The sequence below is a fragment of the Nannospalax galili genome, unplaced genomic scaffold (genome assembly GCF_000622305.1).
Source record: "Nannospalax galili isolate Female #2095 unplaced genomic scaffold, S.galili_v1.0 scaffold355, whole genome shotgun sequence".
Lineage (NCBI taxonomy): Eukaryota > Metazoa > Chordata > Mammalia > Rodentia > Spalacidae > Nannospalax > Nannospalax galili.
In genome coordinates, this window is record NW_008336848.1 from 1868253 (window position 1) to 1888816 (window position 20564).

General features: G+C 39.1%; 1 protein-coding gene across 4 annotated transcripts in view; it reads left to right on the forward strand.

Annotated features, from left to right (window-relative positions):
* The first annotated feature begins 346 nt into the window (after nucleotides 1-346).
* Nucleotides 347-20564, forward strand: part of Dcbld2 (discoidin, CUB and LCCL domain containing 2) — a 77127-nt gene continuing 56909 nt past the window's right edge. For 2 of the 4 annotated variants that reach the window (XM_029562608.1, XM_017797669.2), the window contains exons 1-2: nucleotides 347-703; nucleotides 14960-15187. In XM_029562608.1, coding sequence (XP_029418468.1) covers nucleotides 487-703; nucleotides 14960-15187 — 445 coding nt within the window. In that variant the 5' untranslated portion in view covers nucleotides 347-486. Of the gene's footprint in view, nucleotides 704-1531; nucleotides 1765-14959; nucleotides 15188-20564 lie in introns of those variants that run through there. The other 2 variants (XM_017797670.2, XM_029562609.1) reach the window with 2 other exon arrangements.

Genomic DNA, 20564 nt, shown 5'->3' on the forward strand with positions numbered 1-20564 from the left:
CGGTGGAGCTCCGGGAGTGGGCCGGGGACCTAACGGGTCGACCGAGGAGAGAGTGTGCTGATTGGGCGATGCAGAAGGAGCTGGACCCGAGCAGAGCGTGGATTGGTTGCGGCCGGCCTAGGAGGCGTGGCCGGCGCGCGCCAGAGGGAGCGCGAGGGAGCAGGCGGCCGGCCTGCCAGCTAGCGGGAGCGGCGGGCGAGCGCGGCCAGCCTGGTCAGGCACAGGAGCGCGGCGGGAGCGCGTCCCCAGCTTGGCCGCCGGCGCGCCCACCTCCTCCGTGCCCGTCCCCCGCGCTCCGGCCTGGGGTCGCAGGACGGGCAGCGCGGCGAAGGGACGTGGCCAGAGTAGGCGAACCTGGGGCAGACGGGTCCGGGAGCGGTGTGAGGCGAACTGCGCTGCCGCCGCGTCCTTCCCGGGTGCCGCGGGCCCGGGTCGCGCGGGGCCCCGCGGCGTCCGCACTATGCGGGCGGACTGCCGGCCGCCGGGATGGCGAGCGGGGCGCCGCTGAGAGTCGAGAGCAGCTCGCGGGGTCCCAGAGGCCGGGCCGCAGCCGCCGCCCCCGGCCGGGCAGCGCTCCCCCGCGCTGGCTGCTGTCCCCTCCCTCCCTGCTGCAACTCCTCCTCCTGCTCCTCCAGGCCTGGGCTCCCCCTGCTTCTGCTGCTCCTGCTGCTGCAGCTGCTCGAAGACGCGGGAGCTCAGCAAGGTGAGTGGCTCTGGGGTTTGGATCCGCCTCCCCGGGACTCCTGGCTGTTGGAGGAACCTGTAGGAGCGCCCCAGAGGCGCAGTAACACTTGCGAGGTTGATATTCAGAGCGGGCTCTGCTGCCGGGCCCTGGCCCTCAAGTTTGCGCCGCGTCACTTTTTGGCAAGGCCATTCATTTCTCTGAAAGAGGGACGTGAGACCCTGACATGAAGGCCCTTTCTTTGCTGGTTCCGTCTGGACAGATGGACCGAATAAAGAAGGAAATTAGATAGCATCTTGTGCCTATTCAAGACAAGTAGTAAGTAGTGGTTTTTAACCATCCTTGGGAAAGCGCTGAGGTTTAAGCGAGTGAAGCAGATTGCAGTGATTTTTTGAGTGTTGGGGTTGGAACACGTTCTTTACATCCCCTGCCTGTTACTCAGGATGGTGGTTTATAGGTTGCCACGGTCAAACGATGAGTGTGACTCAAGGCAATTTACGATATTGCCCTAATGGACACCAAAAGGGCCAAAACTTTTCTAGAAACGGACAAAACTTTTTTTCCATGTACAGTCCTTGAAAAACCTATTCCAGAAGGGAGCAAAACCGCTGATTGGTAATCATTGTGTCATCATAGGGGGGCGGGGATTGCGGGGGTTGGTGTTAGTGCTAGTTTCAGGCAGCATACTGCACTGTAGTTGGACACGTTTTCCGTTGATTTTCTTGTTTTATTACAGTGAGAAAGATAAGGGTTGTGTTGATACTTATTGCTGGGAAGATTTCTTTGAAAATCAGTCTTTTAAGTTCAGCTTTATGGTTGTGTTCCTATGCTTGTCAGTAAAGTATGTCTTCAGGGTCATGGGACAGTCATTGAGAAGAGGCTGAAACTTTGATCATCATGTGAAAGAATGATTTCTAAGGAAAATACGTGCTTGGTAAACTGAACGTTTTATATATAGTCACATTTATACAGAACGACTTAAGATGAAGATGTTTAGCATGCAGGTTTCAATCAGCACTTACCACCGTAGGGTGTGGAAGCCTCTGTGGAAGTTTAGCACCAAGGCGGGAACTTCCTTCCAGGTAAGGGAAACAGACTTATTTATATATGGCTACCACTTATAGGAGCTTACTGTATGGGAGACACAAGACTAAGTGGTTTATGTAACTAATAAGTTCATTTAACTTCACCACAACTGTTGTTATCTATCCCATTTCCAGTATAAGGAAACTGATACACAATGAATGCAACCTTAATACTGATAGGAATATGGCTACATAAGGAGAATCCTGCCCCTGTTTTGCTTATTTCTAGACGGGAAAGTGTTTACATCATGTTTTTAAAAATCACTATTGTCTTTTGGAATTTTTCCACCTAGAGTATATGTAATATGTAATGTGTAATATGTGTAATGTGTAATATGTGTAGTATGTGTAATGTGTAATATGTATAATATTTTTAATGACTATATAATTTTTATCAGAGTATTTAAACAAATGTTTGTCTCAGCCAAAATGTCAGCATACAATAACACAAATAGAAATTACACTGATAGGATTTTTATTTCTTCAAAACAATTGGGTAGCCAGGTGTGGTGGTGCATGCCTTTAGTCCCAGCACTGTGGAGGCAGAGGCAGGTGGATCTCTTTGAGATTGAGGCAATCCTAGTCTACATAGTGAATTCCAGGCCAGCTGGGGCTACAGGGAGACTCTGTCTCGAAGGGGGAAAAAATTGATTTGGTACATTTGTTTAACCATTTAGTCCCTTTGTAGTTATTTTCTGCATTATTCATAAGAGAATACACATGTATTTCATAGATTAATTAAAAGGAGATGATAATATGCAGGGACTTTGCAAAGGGAAACCAATGTAGTTACTCAGTTACTAATTGTGAGTTGCTCAGTTGGTAAACTAAGGGCTAGGAGTTATGTAGAATTTGGATTCCCTGATTTTTGAAGATCTCTTACCCTAAGGACCTTAATGCAGTGAGTTTGCCTTCATGTCAGTCTTTCTGGCCTACCTCATTGCTTCAGGGCCTCTGACACTGGCTCCCGGAACTGAAATGAAGTCTCACTTAAAAACAGCAGCAGTGCATGGAGATAGCTATAGACATTTTAATACTGAGAATGCCCACATATAATGCAGAGGTACCGCATGGAATCTACTCTTTAAGAAGTCTTGGGAGCAAGACTAGAAGGAAATAAAATGTTATCAGCTGTCATTCAGTGGTAGAATTATGGGTAATTTCTTTGTACTTTTCCAAATAAACTTTTTGCTGAATAGATTCTTTCCCCCCCCAGCTAGCCCAGATAGAAATATGTTCACTGTCTATTCAAGTAGAGCTATGCATAGGTTTTTTTCTTCTAATCTTTCTGATATTATTTTGAAATAGCAGACTATATTACCTTCATTCCAATTAATACCATTCTTAGCTATTTCTCAGCAAATTTTCTGCTGACAATAATTTTTCTATTCGACTTAGATAAAATATGTCAAGAATTTGAAAACTTGATGACTTTTTGCAACAGAGGTGTATCCTAACTAGCATATTTAAATTTAAAAATATTCAGCTCATTTACGTAGAGGGCATTTTAGATGTAGTTTGTCTATGTAGATTCTGAAATTAGTATTAAGTTCATTTTCAAAACTTTTTTTCTGTAAATCTTTTAAACAAAGCTTAAATTGATGGGACTTAGCCTGATTTTAATTTCTGGCTGTAGTAAATTTCTAAGAAGTTGATACTCTACTGTGATTGAATTTCTATTCCAATTTCCATTATGACTTCAGGAGCTGGGATCACCCCATCTCCGGAGCTTCTTCATCCATATCATGGAAGACTCATCTACCCTGTGGATTAGAATGTGACTTGAACATGATAGAATATAAGGAAATTAATTTTTAAAATCCATTAAAACTGGTTTGTTTATATCATGACATGTTGGCAAAGGTGTTGATCTTGATTTGCAATTTAATAAACCTATGAAACAAATCATGTTCCTTCTTTAAAGAATCACTTCAATCCCACAGTGATATTTGGAACTAGTGCATGAAAAAATTTGTACTCTGGCAAGCAATGCACATATTGGCCTGTGATATAAGGAAAGACTTTAGGAACAATATTTGTGAATTGTAAGAAATAGAGAACTTATTTCTTCAAAAAAAAATCTGTAATTATTTCTAATATTAATATTACGTTAATTCAGAATTTTGTGTCTTTTCTTGGATTGAGAGCAAACCAGACATGCATGCCTGTAATCTGAGCTCTTGGGAGACTGAAGCAGAGTCTTGGTCAGCTTGGGCTACATTATGGGACCCTGTCTCACAGCCTACCAGTCAATCCATACCAAAACTGGGCTCTCTTCTTATATAACTGTATTCAGAGGCGAAAATCAAAGCATCCTTTTCTGCTGTGTTTTTTTTTTTTCATTAATTTTGCAGAGTAAAAATTAGAAACATAAATGTATGCTAATGATCAGACTTTAATCCTGCATTTTTGACACTTCAAAAGGAAAACATAAAATTTCAGGTTAATGATTTTTAGGTACACTTTTCAATGGCATAAGAACAAACAGTATTTCCCTCTGGAAATAGTTTTATCAATTATTTGAAGATCAAAACATCATTCTTAAAGAGCAACAAATCTTAAAAATGGCGAGATTGATTAAGCCAAAGTACCAGTACTAGAATTAAACTGATAGATGAATGGTTAATGTAAAAGGAAACAGATCATGTGTGAGGATAGGGGTCTAGATTAGATAGGAGTAGATTTTAAATTTAGAAGTACACTCAGCAAAATGACTCTGAGATTTAGAAGCTCAGGTAGACAAGTCAGTGTTAACTAAGTATATGCAGATGGGAAGTTTTTACTTCCACATCTTGGTTTTTTGGAAAGATGTGGAGTGATGGCCCGAGATGAGGCTTGGAAAAGCTTCATAAAGATTGTGACACTGCTGAAACAGGAAGTGGAACACATTGAGTAGTTCGTTTCACTTGTGGAGCTCCGGGTTTGGTTTTAGGCAACTGCGTCACAAACTTCACAACCACAGTACTTTTCATGTATTTTAAAAATATTTTACAGAAGACAGTGCTAATTGTGTAAAACTAAAATCTTAGATGATAATTATGCACAGTTGTTTCCTACTTTATTTTTTGTTTTCCTTGCTATTCAGTATTCACATACCTTCATAATTTTTTTTTGGTCTTTTTGAAGCAGGGTCTCCCTGTAAGCCCCAGCTGCCCTGGAACTCACTATGTAGACCAGACTGGCCTTGAACTCACAGAGATCCGCCTGCCTCTGCCTCCCAAGTGCTGGGACTACAGGCGTGCGCCACCACGCCCAGCTACCTTCATAATTTTAACACAGGTAAACATACATGCAGAATCACAGCTCTGACTCCTCGGGTATTGCAGAACACGAGTGTACCTACTTACATGCAAGCATTACACTCATACACATTAAATTAAAAAAAAAACAAAAACACCCTACTATTTCAGTATTTTTTTTTTCATTTTATTTGTTGTTCAGGATAGAATCTTTAAGAAAATAGTTTAAAATGATATTTACTTTTAGTTCAGTAATATGTCACGATAATTTTCCAGATCATTATTTGGGCTAGATGAACATAATTCAAGAGGATGAAAAATACAGGTATTCAAAGAAGTTAGCGATCGATGAATGCCAGTGCTATATCTATTTAAGCAGATGAGATAATGGTGATTTCTAAGTTACTGAACATTGCTCATTAAATCAACTATACTCTGAAGGGTGTATAGACTGCTTTCTAAGGAGAGCGGCCCAGAATTCCTTGCAAAGCTTTTATTAAGCGAAGTACCTGGAGCTCTGAGTTAGAATTGTATTGCTGGAGGTTAGAGAGCTGTCAGTACTCTGTTTCAGTTTTTTTAAAAAAAATTTTATTTATTATTTCTATTTTATGTGTATGAGTGTATTGCCTGCATGTACGTGAGTGTACCTGTGTCATGCAGTACTGTGGAGGTCAGAAGAGGGCATGGGATTCCCCTGGAACTGGAGTTAAGGATGGTTTGTAGCTGCCATGTGGGTGCTGGGAATTGAACCCAGGTCCTCTGCAAGAGCATGTTGCTGGAGATTAGAGAGATGTCAGTACTCTGTTATACTTTTATCAGAACTGTCAGCATGCAGGGAGCCATTGTGAGCTCTCAGGAGAGTATGCATATACATATGTCAATACAACCATAGGACATTCACAGGAGCTAAAACATCACCTTGTCTTCAGAGCAGGCTAGTCGAGTGAGTAATTATGTTCAGGCTGGATTGTGAATACGTGTAGATATGCATGTTAGTATACACATGATAACTAAGGGAGGTGTACAGTATAGACTAAGGGAAACAATTTACAGTATGTGGGGAAGCAGGAGATGCCTTGATGATAAGTAGTTTTAGGTGGGCAAATTTTGAAGGATTGGCAGGTTTCTAATCCACAAAGTTGGCAGATTATTTGAGGAGTAGTGATTACAGGATCAGAACAGAAGGGAATCAGGAGAGAGAATATGAAAGTCTGTGCTCTCACAGTGAGTAGCAAGCCCCTCAGCCAATGGACCTTTCCCTTATGTTTCTGCCATCTCATTTGACAAACATTTGTTGGTGGTTACTTAAGGCCAGCAATAGCTGGGAGGAGTAGGTTATTGCTGCTCTCCATAGTGGTGCCCTTAGTGTCATCAGTAGCCCCTTTATCCTTAATAAGGTATGGACCAGTCTCTGCTCTATGTCACACGTATAATTTTGTCACTACCTGATCCTTCCCTTCCCCTTTGTCCTAACCTCAGACCAGCACCTCTCAACACTCTATAGTTCACGTGTAAGACTGGGATACTTTTTATTCTACCCAGTAGATAATTTTCCAACAATTTATCTTATTACCTGTACTGATTTCTTTATATATGCAACCTCCTGTGCTCTGAATGCCCTTCCTTTCCTTTTCTTAACTCCCCAGGCAGCCTTCAAAATCCCTGAGCATCATCATCCTTGGGAAACATTCTGTTAGCGTCACCATATGCTCATCTCCAGATCCTACTTTCTGTGCTAGATTTGAAATATTTATTTTTATCAACAAGAGTATGATTTATTTTCTTGCTGCTAATATTTACTGCGGTGTCTTTTTTTCAAAATGTTTGAATTAACCCTGTTTCTGGAATGACACTGTTGTCCCGAGCACGATGATGTCTGTCTTTTGACTAATCCACATACTTAGCGAGTCCAGGAGCTTGTGCATCTTACTGCACTGGGAATGGAGCTGTTTCTTGAACCTGACTGCCTGTTTGTCCAGGGCCTAGCAGTCTGCTCAGTCTTCCCCAGATTCCCAGGAGCACTAGTGCTCTTTGCTGTATTCCCTTGGCTTTGAGAGGAGTTAAGTTTCAAGCTGAGGCTCTGAACACAGGTGTGGCTAATTTAGCAAAGTCTGCTCTTCTGAAATTGGTGGTTTTCAAGAACAGCATCAGCCTAAATAAATGCCAGAAAGTCAAACAAACTGTATCATCTCTTAGATTCTCTTGTGTCTGGTTCTAATAATTGCCCAGAGCCTTATTCCTTCCCAACTGGCAGGAAAAAGTAGAAAATGACTATCATTCATATTTCACCTGTTGTATTATTATTTACTGGCAACACAGAGTTAAACCCAATTCTAAACCCATTCTAAAAGGTGAGGTGAATTCAGTATTTTAAAACATTTAAAGTAGTGTGTTTCAGTGATTGAATCCTGATGTCTTGGTGGAAACAGCCTGTACACTGCCAGAGAGCATTTAGGAAGCTTCAGTAATTTGATGTCAGGAGAGTAGTAAGATGAGAGCTAGACTGTCTGTTGAGGGGATAAACTATTCACTTATCCCCTCAACAGAAAGTCTCAAGACTGTACTGGAGAATGTCATTTGGCCATTAGTTCTGGCATGATGAAGACTGACCTCTCCCCATTTCAAATCTGGATTCTAGTTCACTGGCTGTGTTTTGACCATTCCACTTTGTATAGTTGGTCTTCTGCCCTACTCCTCATTCCTGTATAGTAACTGTCTCCTACTTCCCCTTTCTTCCTGACACCTTGTCCCCTTCAGTTTGTCCAGGCCCTGCTTCATCAGGGAGTAGAAGCTTTGCCTTAGCATACTTTACATGTGCTTTTCTGTATCTGGAAACATGTGCAAATGCCACTGGCTAGAATCCATCCTACCTTTTTAGCCATTTGTTGTTTTGTATTTAGTCTGAAATCCCTGAGAGCTTTGTCCATCATCTCTATTTTTTCAACTTAGAGAGTCTGGAGGCTTTGTACAGAGACATACCTGCATTTAAATACTTGCTATATCCAAGTGTGAGATCCACTTACCACTCTTTTTAATGTATAACTCAGCTGTCTCCTTACAGTATACTGAGGGCCGGGATTAAAGCTGTCCATCTAGGGCCAGCCAGGCATGGTGGTACATGTCTTTAATGTTGGCATTCCGGAGGCAGCAGCAGGCAGATCTCTGTAAGTTCCAGGCCAGCCTAGTCTGCATAATTGAGTTCCAAGCCAGCTGGGCTATATAGTGAGACCCTGCCTTAAAACAACAGAAGCAACAACAACAACCTTCAACAAAAACTGTTTGCAGGAAATTTTTTACTCTGTGAGTGAATCAATATAGGAAATTGATTCTACTTTTCACAACTTTGTAGTTAAGATCTCCCATTTTCAAATGTGTGAGATCCACTTTTCTATTCCCTACCCCTTATCCTGAACCTTAGTTACTATTCATGAAGTTCCACCCTGGCTCAGTGAAAGAACTTACATCATTCAAGTGATGTATTCACACAGGGAGGCACAGTCAAATTATTGGTGATTAAGTGGTCACAAAACTATGCATACCGCTTTTAAAGATTAAAAAAAATTAATTTCATGTGTTTGAGTGTTTGCCTGCATATGTGTATGTATACCATGTAAGTGTGTGGTACCCTTAGAAGCCAGAAGAGAGCATCAGATCCCCTGGAACTGGAGTTAGAGATGGTTGTAAGCCACCATGCAGGTGCTGGGAACTGAATCTCGGCTCTCTGCAGGAGTATCCAGTGCCCTTAACAGCTGGGCACCTCTCTAGCCCTTCATGGGTATCTTGATTGTCCTGGCTTGCCCTTGTTCATGTTGTATTCCAGAAGTATGAGACGGGTATGAGACGTGGCATGGGTGGAGAAAGTGTAGTTAGGACTCTTGACATCATAGGAAACTTAAATACAAAATCTGCTGAAGGTAACGGGGAGTAAATTGAGGGATTCTGAGCTCATTTTCAAAGTAGAGCTGGAAACTCCCTAAGCTAAGAACAAGTATGCTACAGTTTAGTTCTTTGCTGAATTCAGCCCAGCTTTCTCAGCATGGAAGGCTGTTGAAAGGTCTGGAAGACTTGAAGTGCTAAACTGGAGAAATTCTGGGATTTTCCTTGTTGAGCAAAGTACGGAAATTGGAGAGGAAGAGTGAGTTGGTCCAGTGTGAGTCAGTACCCACCCATGGACCAGTCAGCTAACCAAGGACCATGACATCATATAAAACTGTTGGGAGCCTCTGGACAATTCCCAGAAGGATAGAGACAGACAGGCATTCTCCTCAGCATAGAAGAGTATAGAATTTTAAGGGCTTTGTGGATAGGCAAATGTTGTTCATTCATTTGTGAGACTGGGTCTTATGTAGTCCTAGATGGTCTGACTGTGGAAGGTTGCCAGGGAGGGAGGCTCCTGTGGGCAGAATACAGTTTTGCTATAAAGTATCATGTCATCTCATATTTGCCTAAACCCATAGAATGTACAGCACCAGGAAGGAACTCTGAACTGAGCTCTGGAAAATGATGCATTAGTTGAAGTTGATCAGTTGTAATCAATGTAATCCTTAGTGGGGAGTAGTGCACAAATACTGCTCTAGACAAAAAAGTATTCAAAAGTGTAAGTTTATGTTATATATAGTTTAACATACACACATGCACACACACACACATGCACACGCACACACACACACACACACACACACACACAAATCTAGGAAGAAAGCAGATATACCACATCAACATTATGTAGAAGAAAAGTAGACAGTGGTATTACTTTCAGACAAAATTGACTTTGGAACAAGGAAAGTTTCCAGGGACAAAGAGAACACTAAGTGAAATTAAAGTGTTTCACCAGGAAATTATCCTTTTGACATCTGTAGTTACTCAGCGGGAGAAGCCTCACAGTTTTAGGTATGATAAAATACTTCTGGTCTAAAAATTCACAGTACTAAATAATAGTAAAAATGTCAAATGAAATGTGTGTATTAACAGTTGTAACTTTTGCATACTTTTTTCTACTCGCTAAATGCTGCATGTTTTTCATATCTCACAGATGAACTCTAAGGAATGGCATGAGTGACACTCAGATAAAGTGTACTTAGACTCACCATTTCATTGATAAACGAAATTCCTAAGGGCTCTCTAGAAAGTAGAGGCTTTTTTCATCGCTCTCTGGAATGACACTTCATTGCTCTCCATTTTAGGCATATTTCTCCAGGTTTCCTGCATCTGTATTTGCTGTTACCAAAGGATAATTTTTTACAAGTCACAGAGCTTCCGTTATGATTTGGTAAACCATATCATTTATTAGTAATGGTATCACTAAAATCTGAGGGTGATTGGAAGTTTCACAGAACCAGCATTAGAGGCATACACTGTCCAAAACCTCATTGGGCCAGGAGCTTAATTAGAGTGGCCTGAAATAAGCTGCCATTCTAGTTTCATTATTTCATTTTGTTTAAATATGTTTAATGACGCTTTTTTTCTCTAGGGGTAACTAATTTTTTAAAAAAACAATAAAAGTAAAAGAAAATCATTCTTTTCCTGGAACAATATCAGAATTTGTATCTGGCTTAACACATCTGACCTTACAGTCTTTAGAGGAAGTGAACACATGTTCTCTGAGTAATCCCTGGATGAATCTACAGCCCAGGGGAAGAACAGTAAGATCTCATGCCAGTGTTTTTTCCTCCACTGAAATAAATTAAAATAAAAAAGTCATATAAACAGGCTTCTACCCTTTATGATCAGGTGTGGTCTAGTAGAGACCATCCAGGGAAGAGGTTGGCAGTGATGGTGATGATGAGTTCACAAAGGAGAACAGTTGGTGATTTAGAGTGTGTGGATTCCAATGGTGCTGTTCCTTTTGAACGGTTTGTTTGCCCCTGTACTTACTTATTTTGTCATTTCTGCCTATGAATGTGAGTGATGGTAGGAGGTGTGTCCTGGTCACATGTTCTTCTCAATATATAATGCTCGTGAGAAAATTAGGAGACAGTTACCACTGATCCCCATGGCACCATTTCCTTCCATTTCCCTTCTATTGTTAAAAGCTCTGGAGCTACGAGTAAACGTTATTTGAGACTTGAAGACTAGTAAAAAGACTTTATAACTTAAAGAAAAATGAAGGATTCTACTTACTTGTTTCAGACCTTGGGACACAGGAAGCTGAAACTCTTCAGCATAAGTGCTTACCTCAGGAGAAAGCTCTTCCCTGGGTTGCATCTTCAGTGACTTGAACAGACTTACCCATTGGCCAGGTGAAACCCAGCCAAGAACTAAGTCACATCTCCAGCCTGAGATTCCTTGCCTTGATCTAAGTCAGCGCTCTTGAACCTCAACACTAATCCCATTTAGGGTTGCTCATTCTTTGTTCTAGAAACTTCCCTGTTATATTTTATAGCATTCCTGGCTTCTACCTTAGATTCCGGGAACAGTCTTCTCTCTCCGTTAGTGACAACCACCTCCATTTTGAGCACCAGCTACTGCTCTAAGCAAGTTAGGTGACTTATTGATCAAGATTATTTTCCAGGTTTTAGTTCTCTTTTAAAATATTTTACATATTTTAGGGGCTAGAGAGATGGCTCAGTGGTTAAGAACACTGACTGTTCTTGTAGAAGACCCGGGTTTGAATCCCAGCACCTACATGGCAGTTGACAACTGTCCTTAACTCCATTTCCAAGGGATCGGACAGCCTCTTCTATCCTCTGTGCACATTACATGACACAGGTGCACTTACCTACATGCAGGTATAACACTCATGCACATAAAATAAAAATAATAAATAAAATATATTTTTTAATATTTTACATATTTCAGATGTTTTCATAGCTTTAGAAAACATACTGCTACTTTGGAAGTGAATATAAGGACAAAGTTTTTCTTGATGTGAGAATTTAACATGATGACCTTTCAGTGGTGAAGACATTTTCTACACTGCAGGTATGGACCCATTAATGGTCATGAGATAGTTCAATAGGTCAGGAATCTGCATGCCAAGGTTCAGAGAGCCACAGTGTAACATCATTTCTTAATTTAAGCAACAGGAAAACAGGAAGCTGCTGGTCTAGGAAGTATCTGTGGCATGCCCAGCCACCTCCTTGAGCAAAAACTCTGCTAGTCAGCTAGTCAGATTAAATTGATCAAACATTCTTTGAAATGTGGAACATTAAAGAACGTTCACTGCAGCGTTAATGCAAACATTACAGAACGTTTACTGGAGACGTCCTTTTTACTTCGGTTTCTGGTGCGTGTCTTCTGCAGGGGAGGAGGAAGCCCCGAACTCCCGGCACATATTTTAGAGCATTCTTACTGCATCACTGTGAACTCACCATCTGTGTACTCTCTCTGCCCGCACAGATTCTGAAAAAAAGACAGCTCCATTTGAATTGTTTTCTTCATCACTGTGCATGCAAAAATTCTGCTTTTCATCAGTTAGTACTTTATTAACTTTTTTTAATGATAGGGCAAGAAACAGTCTGTAAATTTTTAAAAATTGAACAAACAGGCACATGAAGACATCTAAAAATGACTTCAGGCACTCTGCATGTACTCTATGTAACATTCATTTTAAAATAACAACCTTAGGGTTATATACTAAATGAGACATCTGCCATTTCAAAGGCACGGATTCAACTGTCAGGTAATTTTTTGCTATCTGAATTCCATCAGTACTTCCAGTTACTGCCTTAGCTTCTGCTTAGTTTTTAAAATATATTTTGAAGTATTTTATTATCCAGCAGTTATTTTTAAATATTGAAAGACTTCCAGAAATCACATTTTCATCTTCTGAATACTGAGAGAACCTTTCTGTCTACTTTTATAATAAAGAAACTGTTTTAGAATAGTTCCTTTTTCTTTCAAGGGAAAGTTTTAATGATTAGTCAAATGTTATTTATAGTTCAGTCATTTATTTTCACAGTCAAGATTTTTTTGAAAATATTTATTTTTTTATGTGTATGAGTGTAATGCCTGCCTGTAATGTCCGTAACTGTAGTTACGGACAGTTAGTTGTCAGTTGCCATATGGGTGCTGGGAATTGAACCTTGGGTCCTCTGCAAGAGCAGCCAGTGCTTTTAACTGCTGAGCCAACTCTCTAGCCTCATAGTGAAAGCTTTTGTATCTCTATTATTTTAATTCAAATGACAACCAGTAGAAATACATATTTTCTTGTAATTTCAAGAGACAATTATAGGATTGGGGGGGTATGTAATATCCCAAGTTTTATATTTGAAAAAAAATCAGTGCGTGTATTGCATACACCAAAACAATGCATTTATTTTATTCTCTCCTTAATTTTTAATATTATTGAGCCACTGTGGCTAGTTCTTGTGCATGAATGAAAGCAGGTATAGACTCATAGGTCAGTGTTGACTAAAAGCTAAACTCTTTATGAGAGGTGTTTGTTTTAGAAGTAGCATTTGTGGTATTGAGCTTCAAGAGTAGACTAACGTACAGGACTAACATGAATCGGAGAATAATATTTCTTGACCAGGAGAGGACAGGATTTCCAAGTATTGTCAAAGGAATTTGGGTATAGAGTTGTTGCTTTGTGGAAGTTTGAGTAATTCAAAATACCCCTGTTTCATTCAGCTAATAAATACTTAGCATCTACTACTTGCTAGATAGAACTGGGCTTTTAGATCTTTAATCCATTCTAGTAAATGATATCAGTAGTACACTGGTTATAAATAATAAATCAAGATCATAGAAATTCTGTTACAGATGTTTGTGTCCATAATGAGGTTAAAACTCAGAAGTGTCAATTTTGTTATAGCTTTTTCTGTAAGTACACTACTATTCCAGAAGATGACAATGATTAACTCTTTTAAAGGAGAAAGTGCTATTATTTTAAAGGGATACATTCATTATCCTGTTAAAGAGGCTAGCTGAATCCCTTGTTACTGAAGGCTGAATGGTACAATTGGATCAGCAGCTGAATTTCTTAAATGGATATGTAGTGATTCCTGGGCACTCAGTTAAAAATAAAGAGAAAGTGAATATGCAGACATTTTATGTTCACAGTGTACTGTTACTGAAATTTTTATATTCAGTTGCTGAAGAAATTTCTAGAACAAATAATTCCACTGCCAAGATAATTTGAAAGTCATTTTTTTCTTGATTTTTAGTAAACCATTAACCCCTTCCTCTCTCTTTCATTCTATGAAAAGGAAGTAAGATTTAGGAGGTAGATTTCAGTGGAATGTAAAAATAAACTTCATCAAATGTTGGTTTAATGCCTTCAAAAAGGGATACCTTAGAAGTCTAGAAGAGGGTCAATATCTGTATAATCTTTAGCATTAAGTATTGTTAGAAATCATTTGCTTCTCAGAAGGGATTTAAGCAGTGTGTGGTGTTTGTAAGATGAAACCAATCACATTTTATGTTTACGTTTACTTTGAATAGTTGTATAAATACATGCTGATATTCCCTTAATGGTGGAATTTATTGTAGTATATACTTAACTATGACAAAATGGTATGTACTTTTACTTACTCAGATCAGAAAGTCCCTTGAACATGTAAATTATATGAGTAATCATTGATTTTTTAAAAAATTTTATTTATTATTTTTACTTTATGTGTATAAGTGTATTGCCTGCATGTTTGTGAGTGTACCCGTGTCATGCAGTGCTGCGGAGGTTAGAAGAGGGCGTTGGATTCCCTTGGAACTGGAGTTAAGGATGGTTCGTAGCCGCCATGTGGGTGCTGGGAATCAAACCTGGGTCCTCTGCAAGAGCAGTCAGTCAGTGCTCTTAACCACTAAGCTATCTCTTCAGCCCCCATTGATTATTTTAAATTATGTGGGTACTCATCAATTCTTTTGACCTGTGTCACTGATTACTGCATGCTCTGTAAAGGAAGTACTGGTTGTATAAAATATGTGATGTCTTACATAGCTATAAGTATTATAAAACATCTTAAAACTTGTAAGCTTAAGGTGTAAGAATAATGTATTTCTTTTCCTTTTTTAAGGTGATGGGTGTGGACACACTGTGCTAGGCCCTGAGAGTGGAACCCTGACATCCATCAACTACCCCCATACCTATCCCAACAGCACCGTGTGTGAATGGGAGATCCGGGTAAAGATGGGAGAAAGAATTCACATCAAATTTGGTGACTTTGATATTGAAGATTCTGAGTCTTGTCACTTTAATTACTTGAGAATTTATAATGGAATTGGAGTCAGCAGAACAGAAATAGGTAGGACCTTTTCTTATGAATGTACATACGATGTATTGTTCCCTCAATTTTTAAAACTAAAGCAGCTTTTGATTTTTAATATTGAATAACTGATACATAAAGTGATATGTGAGGAGTTATGAAAAAGGTAGAACTCTCAAATTTGAATCCTCTTTTGAGAAGGAAAAAAATCTGTCTATTTGCTTTTCTAATAAACACATCTTGGTCGCCTTTGGTCAAGGCCCTTGTGTGCTGCTTCTAAGAACAAAGAAGTTAATTGTTTAAAATACATATTTTTTATGTATAAAAATAATATACATTTTCCTTTGATCATTTTATATATAAATGCAATTCATTCCTGCTCAGGAGACAGAGTAGTGTGGTGATTAAGAGCATGGGCTTGATCCAGACTTCTAGGATTGAAGCTCAACTCTGCCTTAGCAGAGTTACCTGACCTCTGTGTTCTTTCTCTTAAAAAACAAGGAATGAGCAAGTACTTAGAGCAGTGTATGATAACCAGTAGAAGCTGAGTAGATAGTAGCTGTCTGTTATCAAGTGTTAAGAGCAGCCATTCTCAATTAGAGCTATATAATAGAATCACCTGAGGAGACTTACTGTATTGTAAGCCTGCTTCCCATCCGAGATCAATGGAACTAAATTGATTGAATGAGACTGAGGCCTCAGATTTATAAAACCTTTGCAGGAAAGTCTGCTTTGCAGTCAAGGTTCAGAAGCTTTGGCTTGGAGATCAGTATCATTCTCTTAAGGAAGAAAGGCAGAAAACTTTTTAGGTCTGTTTTAGTGAACTAACACAGCAAAGAACTCTTGAATTTTCTGTTTATTTGGAAGGATTTATTAGAACCAATATGCAGAATATTTTTCAGAACTATAATAGAACCCAGTGTCTTGTTCTTCAAATGTCATACTCTGGCCATCTGACTGTTCCATCTCTGGCCAAGTCTTTCATCCCTTTTCTATTTTTTGACCTCTTATCCTCTAGAAGAAAAATTCCTAACCCATTTCCATGGCTGCTGATTGCTGATCTCTTTTGTCTCTCAGTAAATTCTTTTTAAAAAATTATGTTTGAGTGTTGTGCTTACATATCTAAGTACACCACATGCATACAGTGCCTGTGGCTTCCAGAAGAAGGCAATGGATCCCCTGGAACTGGAGTTATGGATGGTTTTTAGCTGCTGTATGCTTGCAACTGAACCTGGGGTGCTAGGAACCGAACTTGGATCCTCTGAAAGAATAGCAAGTGTTCTTAACTACTGAGCCCTCTCTCTAGCCCTTCTCCCTGTAAATTCTTGATTAGTTTGGTTAATCACCTCCTACATACTTGATCAGCATATAATACTGATAAGCTTGTCAGAACACAGCTAGCCGGGGAATGTGGAAACACTAGCATTGTAATACTAGTGTAAGACGTGGATAGGTGCCTCTGAAGGCGCAGCAGAGAGCAGGTAGTACTACCTGAGTGTTTTCGAAACAGCAGTAAGAAGTGAACTACCTAGTACTTGATGGGAAATAAAAGAGATGGAGAAATGAATTTTACATGCTGGCTATAGACTAAATTGAAAATAGCCTAGAGTCTATAGAAATGAATGGTATCTTTTCTTCCACATAATAATAGCATTAATAAAGGAGAAGGAAAAGGGAAGTGGGAGGGAAGGGGAAGGGAACTGTTACATTGAGGCACGTCTTCCAAAAGTAATGTTTGGGTCCTGGTTGAATCTTTTTAAAAAAATATTTATTTTATTATTTTTTGTTTATGTGCATGTCTGTGTGTGGGTATGTGCAATATGTGGGTGCAAATGCCCTCAGAGGCAGAAGATGGTGTTGGATCTCTTGGAGCTGGAGTTATATAGGTGGTTGTGAGCCATGCAACGTGGATCCTGGGAAAGGACTTGGGTCCTCTGGAAGGGCAGTAAGTGCTCTTAACTACTGAAGCATATCTCTACCCCTTTTGAATCTTGAGTCAGTGTAACTAATTGAAAGAAGATATTTTTAAGGTTGTCAAGAGACATTGGTCATTCACTGATAACAAAGAATGATGGTTTTAGATGTGAAAATGGTTTAATTACTTTTTAAAATAAAATCTACTTTGTTAGAGATTCTAAAGTGCAGTTGAAATGTCTAGAATTTAAGTATTTCTGGAAGAAAGGTAGGGGAGAAATAATACAAACAAAAGGGCCCATTGATGAGACTGCACAGTGGGCACTGAGGAGCTGTTAAGAACTAATATTTTCGACAGTTTCCATGATAAATCTTTTAGTAAGACAAGAGAATTGTATATTTAGAGGATTAGTAGTACATTGTTGTTAGGAATAGTGACATGGAAAAAATGGGCTATGTGGGTTTTAAATTGCTCTTTGAATCTAGTCAGCGCTCCAGGAGTTCCTTCCTGAGATTCCCATAAATCACTGAACCTGCCTGGTCTTCGGAGTCATCTTCTGTGCCTGGAAAAGTATAAAATGAAATAGAACTTGGGCGTGTGTAATCGGTGTTTAATAGTCTCCCCTATCTTTTATTTCCCATTTTGCTTGCTTTTCCCTTTTTTTTTCCTCTTTGCACAAGTGGATACAAAGCTATAGAAAGGTCAAAGGACTGAGTAATGATGTCTCTGCTGGACCTCAGCTGGTGCTTTCCCAAGCCCACACCACGGATACATACTAAGTGGTGCCCCATTATCATGTAGTTCATGGTAATTGGTACAGAGGGATGTGTTTCCTGACATATCACAGAGAAATAAAGATATTTTAAGAATAGCCATTTAATATTCTAATTGAGGTAGATCTGCAAAGAATTACAGAGTGAGAACAAATACATGCAGGTGTCAAGATTCCAGTGGTAGTGGTTCTGAGGACCCTGTCTGACCTTCTCTCACTGCCCCTTCAGGCGAAGCAGCCCCAAATGAGCTTCATTTCCCTGTAACAGTAGCCCCCATTTTGATATTAAAAATGAGGCTTTGAGCTTTATATGTGTTAATTTTAGGATTTTTTTTCCTAAGAAGCAGTACACTGGAAAAATCAAGGAAATGAATAGAAGAATGGTTTCATGAGAAATACTGTTTTAAATCGTAGACGTATTAGGATGTATTTAACTGACAATGTACTTTGGGGTTTACTTGGTGGTTGGGCAGTTATTTTAGGTTCTTTGAGAAAGAGATAATGTATCGTATTTAAACAGGACTTTTGTAACTGCTTTCTGAATTGCTAAACTGTTCAGAAAGAAGCCTTTGTAAAATAGCAGTGTAGTGATTCTCATTTCACATAGAAACACCGATAGACAGGTGGTGTGTTTAATGACAGAGTTAAGACTGGCTTTTCAGATATGAATTCTGTCCCTGTTTAGACAGATTGTATTGGAATAAGAAAATCTTAAGCCTTGACTTTTACTTTTTGATTATTTCTTTAATCCTTAGTGTCAGCACAGAATATTCTAGATTTGTCTTGTATTTTCTCTGCCCAGGTCAGATAGTCAACAATTTCTTCAAGCAACCTTTTTTTTTTTAATGTAGAATGGAATTAGAAATCAATGCCTGCTAGGTTTGAAACAGTGGGCTGCCATATCTCTAAACAGGGAGTCTTTGTAAATACATGTGTAGATATGCATAAATACGTAAATACTCATGTACACACTACATCTATTTTTGTTTGCTAACCACATTTATTAAAATGTTGCATTTATGCTGATATTTTAATCCTTATCCAGCTAGGATTCATGCTGTCCTTTTCATGTGTATCTTGTAACTCATTTCTAGTAGTGAGATAACTAGCTCTGGTGCTCAAACCAGAATTGCTAAGACTTGGCTCTGTTGGGCTTGTTCAGCCTTTTGACATTGTCACATGACATCATCTATAAAGTTCATGTTCAAGAGCTGTACAGTTGGGTTACAAAAACAAAAATCTCATAATGTTTTAAGTAAGTTTATAATTTTGTATTGGGTCACTTTCCTGACTGTCCTGGGGCACTGGCCACAGATTGGAAGTGTCTGCAAGGAGACCGTTATGTAGAAATATCTGTTTGGACTCTTTACCTCAGGGCATACTGTCTCAGTACTTTGTTAAAAAAAACTGCTCCCTCCTTCCTCTCCTCTCCTTCAATGTAGTTGTGTTGTTCATTTGAAGTATGACTTGATTCATTTGTTTCTGTTCATATTCCATTATAGATGTTTTTCTTCCATCTTCTTTTTCTTTTGTTGAGTGTGAAACATGATTACTCAGAAAGGTATATCAGGCAAGCTAATTTTCTAATTTCTTTTTCTTATACAAATCTTTAATATGCTATTCTTTTGCATTTGTTTTTCTCCCCCAGTTAGAGTAGGAATCCTGGAAATCATGTCACTTCGTAGAGAACACCTTCATTCCTTAGGGGCTGTGCAGTGCTCTAAATGTGCACCTGTCTAGTTTAATCACTTTTCTATGAGAAATACACCTGTTGCTTCTGATATTTTATAGTTGCAAACTTCTGTGTTCTTGGGGATTGAGTTTGGGGTAGATCGCAAAGTGCATTTCTGATCAGAAGGTAAGATGTATATATAACACTGGTAGATAGTGCCAACTTCCCTCCTTAATGGTGTTAACCAACTTGCATTTCCACCAGCAGTGTATAAAAGTGCCGATTTCCTTGCAGCCTTCTCAACAGGATGTGCTGTTGAGTTTCTGAAGATTGGCATATGGATACATGAGAAATAATTTCCCAGTACAGTTGTAAAATCTGCATTTCTTGAGTCAGATTGAATTTTTTCATGTTAAGGTTCCTTTTGTTGTTGTGTGAGTGTGTGTGTCCGTGTGCGTGTGTGTGTGTATGTATGTACGTATGAGAAAGAGAGAGTTGTGTCTGTGTGTGTGTGCTGATTTTCTCAAGAATCTGTCAAGATTCTTTTTTTTTCATTGTTAAATATTTATTTTATCTTTTTATTTTAAATATTTTTTTTACAATTAAAGTTACAGTTTTAATAATATACAAAATATTCTTTATTTTTGCATCTCTCTGGTTTTAGAAAATCCCTTACTTTTAAAGGGCTATAAGCCCATATGTGATATGTGCTACAAATAACTTCTGTGTGTCCATTATCTTTTGACTTTGTTTCTGGGGGGCTTCTTCTGATTTGTGTGTTTACTATGCACATTTTTAAAAACTATAACAAGATTCATCACGGTGGGTATTTTTTCTTTTTCATCTGGATTCTAAGTCATGATTAGAAAACTCAGTATATGCCAGTTAAGATGAATTTACCTATTTTTCTAATATAATTATGTAGTTTTACTCTTTTCTATTTAGATCTTTGGTGCATGTAGCTTTTCTTTTCTTTTTTCTTTTCTTTTTTTTTTTTTTTTTGAGACAGGGGTCTCCCTGTAGCCCCAGCTGGCCTGGAACTCACTATGTAGACCAG